The 6,000-nt window shown below is 36.6% G+C and overlaps 1 protein-coding gene across 2 annotated transcripts in view; it reads right to left on the minus strand.

Moving 5' to 3' along the window:
- Window positions 1-5,462, minus strand: part of LOC101875109 (cadherin-9) — a 64,087-nt gene extending 58,625 nt beyond the window's left edge. Inside the window, exon 1 of one of the 2 annotated variants that reach the window (XM_005149946.4) lies at window positions 5,226-5,462. In XM_005149946.4, coding sequence (XP_005150003.2) covers window positions 5,226-5,456 — 231 coding nt within the window. In that variant the 5' untranslated portion in view covers window positions 5,457-5,462. The remainder of the gene's footprint in view (window positions 1-5,225) is intronic. The other variant, XM_031049658.2, reaches the window with a different exon arrangement.
- Window positions 5,463-6,000: the final 538 nt, after the last annotated feature.

Below are 6,000 nucleotides of genomic sequence, written 5' to 3' on the forward strand. Positions count from 1 at the left end.
GTCATGCAAAGCCTATTTCATTTATATTTATGGAAGTTATTGAAAAGGAGGTTATTCATGGGACAGCTAATTTTGAGCAGTGTCAGTTCTTTTTTATTTGATTTTGTATTTCACCTTTAAAATGAAAAAGAAAGGTTACAGGTGCTGTATAAAAATGTTTTTGTTGTTGTTATTTATTTTTAACTTGTGGGATACGACAACAGATTGGGTCTGACATACATTGCATGCTATTTCACACATCACCTGCCCATCAAGATTAGCAGTATTGATTAGCAAAGTGCCTGTTTGATATAGGGAGAGACTAGTTTTCATGTACAAAAATGTAATTGAGTGACTTAAAGAAGGGAAAATCTCTTGTCTCTTGAAATCACTGAAGTATATTGCTGTAAAGCACAAAGGACAGCATTTTCCAAAACGGCTGATGAATTTGATTAGTCACATTTCTTCCTGACAGTGGGTATTTCATAGGTACTGGAGTTAAAGATAAGGACTGGAGTTAAAAAGGTAGCATATTTGACATTCTGCACAACTGATGCCCATTCAGATGGTATCAGCTAAGTTTTTTAGAAGTGAAGACATAAAATCAGTATTAGCTTTTGAAAATAAAACTAATTATCCCTAAAAGGCTACTTGCATAGAGCCTTCTGTGCATTTTATTAGCTTTTTCTTTAATTAAAGAACATCACCCCATTAATTAATTTATTTTTTTTAAGATTATTCCTTTGGACCATTTTTTAGGAAGTCGATAAATTTGCCAGACTTATACCAGAAGTTTAGATTTAATTTTTTAGGATTTTCTTGTTGCTTAAAGTTAGTAAGAGCTGAGAAGTTGTATCTGTGGCTTTCTCCTAGTGAAAGAAAAGGTAATTCCCAGAAATCAAGGAATGCCACAGCATGATATGCAGTCAGGTGTTTCATTTTCTCAGCCCCTTCATATAACTTTTAATGTTATAATGTAATTCACTTTTTCTTTTTCTTTCTTTTATGAATTTTTGGTAGGAAGCATGAGTTTTGCAGTTCCTTTCACTGCATCCTCTGAAAATGCCTGACATTGATGATCTCACTGAGGTATCAACATTCATAATAGGCAACAGGCAACTTGAAGGAATGTGGTAGTTTTTAGAAATTTAACTTCTTTTCTTCTTCAGTATTTCTTCAACTAGGATTCTATAATACCGCTTACCTTACTTATGTCTGCCCAAATATTTCAGTTGCAAACTCTCCAGAGCAAAGTTTATATCTGTGCATTTTTTTCACACAACACCTACAATGATGCAGCCATTTTTTTTTTCTCTTAGCATTTCCTGAATATCATTTTAAAGGATAAGAAATCAAAGAATATCATAAGGACTCCTTGCATAGTTGCAGGTACAAGTAACAGGACCCAATAAAGGTAAAGATCTTATATGCACATTTTAATTTTTTTTATGCATGCACCAGTACATAAGAGGAGTCCCCTGAGTTGGAAGGAGGAAAGAAAGATGTGTGATGAATATATTCTAAGTTGTTTGGAGATGACTCTCATAGAATCATAGAATAGTTCCAACCCCCCTGTCATGGGCAAGGACACCTCACACTAAACCATGCAACCCAAGGCCTCGTCCAACCTGGCCTTGAACACTCATTTACAAGATGCATATACGCCCTGTCCCTGAAGGTGACAGTGATTTAGGTCTGTTCTCTGAGTAATTTCCTTATTACAATTGTTCTGGACATTAAGTCTTTTGGCAGCTGTTGAATGCTAACTTTCTTTGCTCATCAAAAAATATTTTCTATTTCTGCTAAGTGCATTAAATGCAGTTAGCAGTCTCCATTTTACATCACCTAACTTCACTGTCACTGCTTTTGTCTAAAAGTTATCTAAATATAATTGGGAACATAAGCTCTGTTGTAGCTGTTCAGAATCTGTTAACACTGGGTTAGACTCATTATTAGTCTGAAAGACATGCACCAGGTTTGCATGGAGCTTGGTTTTTGTCTTCTTTACAGGTACACCAAACTTCATTTTTAGTTATATCTTGTCACAGGGTGAAGCCTACCCACAAACACCATTGAGATAAATGAGACCATGATTGCATCTGCCAACCCTAAATGTTTAAATTAGTCTGGTATGTGAAGGAAAGAAAGAAAAAAATCAGGGATGATGGAGCTGTTAATCACCTTCTATTCTTGGAAGATATTTGGAAAGATGAGAGAGTGAGAGTAAACCCAGTAACAACTGCTATTTGGCCTCAGATATAGGGAATGAGATTGTCCTGGGTCTGCTTGGCTAGTGAAGTCATTGGATCCCAACAACCTAATTTTTAAAAGAGCTACCTAAAACAATAACACCTCAGATATGGGGATGAAACTCCTCTCTCCAGGGATCCCTGACACCGAGTGTAGACAGGACTTAGATAGTCCTGGGGACAAAGCAAGTGTCCAATATTCCTGGGCTGCAGGGCTGAGCAGTGAGAGTAAGAGATGTGTGGATTCACAGAATTTCTCTCCACCCCAGGTACCTATCCTTCTTAGTAAATTAATTTTACCTTTTTATGTCACACCGAGTGATCCTACCTTACTGCGAATAACAGAAGGTACTCTTAAAATATTATCCCAGTTTCAGCTGGGATAGAGTTAATTTTCTTCCTAGTAGCTGGGACAGTGCTGTGGTTTGGCTTTAGTCTCAGAAAAATGTTGATAACACAGCCATGTTTTAGTTGCTGCGATCAGTGCTTACCCTAAGTCAAGTACTTTTCAGTCTATCGTGCTCTCCCAGTCAAGAGGGGCACAAAAAGCTGTGAGGGACCATGATCAGAACAGTTGATCCAAACTAGCTAAAGTGGTATACCATACCACAGTATGTCATATTCAGTATATAAGCTGGAGACAGCTGTAAGGGGCTGATTGCTGCTAATGGGTGGGCTGGGCATTGGTCAGCAGGTGGGGGGGTGGAGGTGGGGGGGTGCTTATTCCTTTGTCTTTTTATTTCATTTTATTCTTGTTGTTGTTGTTGCTGTTATATTTTACTTTATTTCAAGTATTAAAATGTTCTGCTCCCCACCAGCCAGGGTGGAGGGGGAGTCAGTGAGTGAGTGGCTGCATGGTGCTTAGTTGTCAGCTGGGCTGAAACCATGACAAGTATCAACAGAGTATCATCACTAATGAAACACAAACAATGTTATGGCTATTATCCCTTAGAAGTTTATTTCCTGATAAAGTTTCTTAATTCAATTTACTTAATTTTTAGTACAGTATTTATTATTCCACTCCAGTAATCCATCTGCCTGTGCATATCCATATTAAAGAGGGACTGGATAACAATAATTGCTGCGAACTAGTCCCCATGGGCTAGAATAAAAGTGCTCACTCTTCACACATACCAGTTTGCTAATTACCATCACTTTGAGCAGGAGAATACAAAACCTGAGCTTTAAGCCTTTCTCAGAGTAAAATTGTTCAAAAATGTTGTTGCTTTCTTTCTTTATTATTTTTTCTTTTTTTTTTTTTAGAAATTCCTTACTTGGCTTCTTGTTTTAGCAGTTCCCTCTTGGTGCTGTATATCATGTGCACCTAGGATAATTAGAACTAACTCAAATGGATTTACAGTGGTTTTATACCACTGAAGACAGAACTATGATTTTGTCATATCATAAATTGCTTTAGAGTTAATGCAACCACATGGATTTTATAACTTTAATCCAACTCCATCTCTCTAGAACATAGGGTAATGCATGGGGTGATTTCCATCTGTTTAGAAAATCAATAGTGCTGACCTCTCTCTCTCAGGGCCTTTGTACAATATTTTGCAATGAAATGTGAAAAATCTCAGCATATTATCTGAGTTGTAAGAAATCAGTCATCTCAGATCCAGCTGCTGTACAGCCATTTGTTTTCCTTCCTGGACTTAGCTTTACAGTCATAAGGTCCAATGCCTTTCATTAGCTTTGGAGTAAGTGCAAAATTTGCATCTGTTGCAGTATATCATGTAGGCATTCCTCCTGTGAAAAAGAGATGCTAATAATAGTCTTGATTTAAGCTTAATTTGAGTTTTAGACATGTATAGTTTGGAGTCCATTCATCTGTAGCAGTGGGAATGAAATTGGAATGAACTCTTACATTTGCTACTTAATTGTCTTCTAAGACAGCTTTCAATTAAAAAAATATATATTTCTCTGTGTGTAGGTATAACTTGTGACTATGGAGAGCTATATTATTATATAATTTCTTTGCAAGTTTACTCAATACTATTTCCAACCACATTTATTTAGAAATCTCTCTACACAATTAGTTTACTCCTTACAGAAGATCCCTTTATCTACAACAAGCTTTCCTATTTTATACAGTGATAAACAGATCTACCAATAGGATTATGTCTGTCATCTTATTTCAGCTATTGTGAATCAGAATTAATTTAACCGAAAAGAGATTTGTATGGTTGTAGTGTTGGTATAAATGAGGTCAGAATCAAGTTGATTGTTACTAGAGTTGGCTTCTTAGGCATTTGTTTCTTAATAAAGTGAGATATCTTCCACATTTTCCAGATGATAATGCCAGAGATTTTAGCAAATATTAAAAATAACTTTGGGGCCTTTCAATTAGAATTGTCTCAATCCATTTGTTAGTTAGGCACCAGACTGGGAGAGCTACCATCACAAAGAGGTGGCTTTGTCAGAAACAGCTGATGCAGGTAGGTCTCAAAGAATGGAAAGTTTTTCAAGCCATTAAATAAAGATCTCACTCTATTGCAGAAATTATGAAAAACATATTTTTTTTTCTCAAACACTTAATCCATACTTGGAATTGTGCATAGACAGAAATTTTATTATTAATAAATAGAATTCTGTATTTTACTTGAGGAAGTACACATCCCAGTACACTGAGAAATGACAGAAAGTAAATGAATGAAGGCATAACTTCTCTATTCCCTTACCTAATATTTATGTTTAACAGTTGAAAACTGGAAATTATTCAGTGAAAAAAACTTTCATGGGCATATGTAATAAGAAATCAGAACATTTTGGTCTGAATAGTTTTCTTTTTTTTTTTCCCCACAGCTTCTTCATTTGTCCCACCACTTTGAATAACTAAGGAACACTCGGACAGTCCATGACATGCTTTGTTTGACTTAAATGAGAAACTGGGACCATTTCTTTATAAAAAGCAAAACAACTGTGGAGAAGGACAGAAAATACCAAAGGTGTCAGATGTATCACCTCAAAGAATCCTTTAAACACAAGGCTTACCTTGCCCACATATTGAGTATCTGGACCTGTGTACTCCTCCAGCAAGAAAAATTGATTCCACATCCAACCACGCTTGGTGCGGTGCAGTGTTTTTCCATCATCCTCTGGCAAGCCTGTTAACCTTTCACTGCCTGAGTGCTTGTTAGTCCTTTTCTGGGATGGCATCACACGAATCACATGAAACATACAGCTCCAAAGAAAGACCGTCAAGAAGGAGTAAGTCCTCATCATCTACAGAGATGCTGCTAGCCTCCACTCCACTAATAATTCACAGGAAGAATTTTTTTAAAATATTATATTCCTCTTTTAAGTAGGACCTAGGGGATGAAGAAAAGTATTTGAGTAAGTTGCCATACCAACAGCCTAAGTGATCATGACAATAACCTGTGGAAACTGCATATAACCATAAAAATTACTCAGGGAGTTTTAAGTCAAGTTCTGTAGTATTTCCTTCTATTTCACTCTCTCACATTGTATAAAGACATAAATTTAAAGCACAACCTGAGGAAAATGCTATGTTATCTGAAAACTTCAGCTTCCAGCAGCCTCCTGACACACCTAAGCACCCCAAATAGTAAGAAGCCTTCCAACCTATTCTCTACCATCTCAGCCTGATGCTATCTTTCCTTACCATCTGTTCAGAATTGCTGCAAATCTGATTTTTCTGTTACTTCATGATTAACACAATCCCTTCTTCCCCTTTGCTAGCCTCCTGGTGGTCCAGGGGATCTGCTTCTGTTTCTGCACAAAGGAACACATAATATTAGCTGAATTT

This window comes from Melopsittacus undulatus, chromosome 1 (assembly GCF_012275295.1).
Source record: "Melopsittacus undulatus isolate bMelUnd1 chromosome 1, bMelUnd1.mat.Z, whole genome shotgun sequence".
NCBI classification, from domain to species: domain Eukaryota; kingdom Metazoa; phylum Chordata; class Aves; order Psittaciformes; family Psittaculidae; genus Melopsittacus; species Melopsittacus undulatus.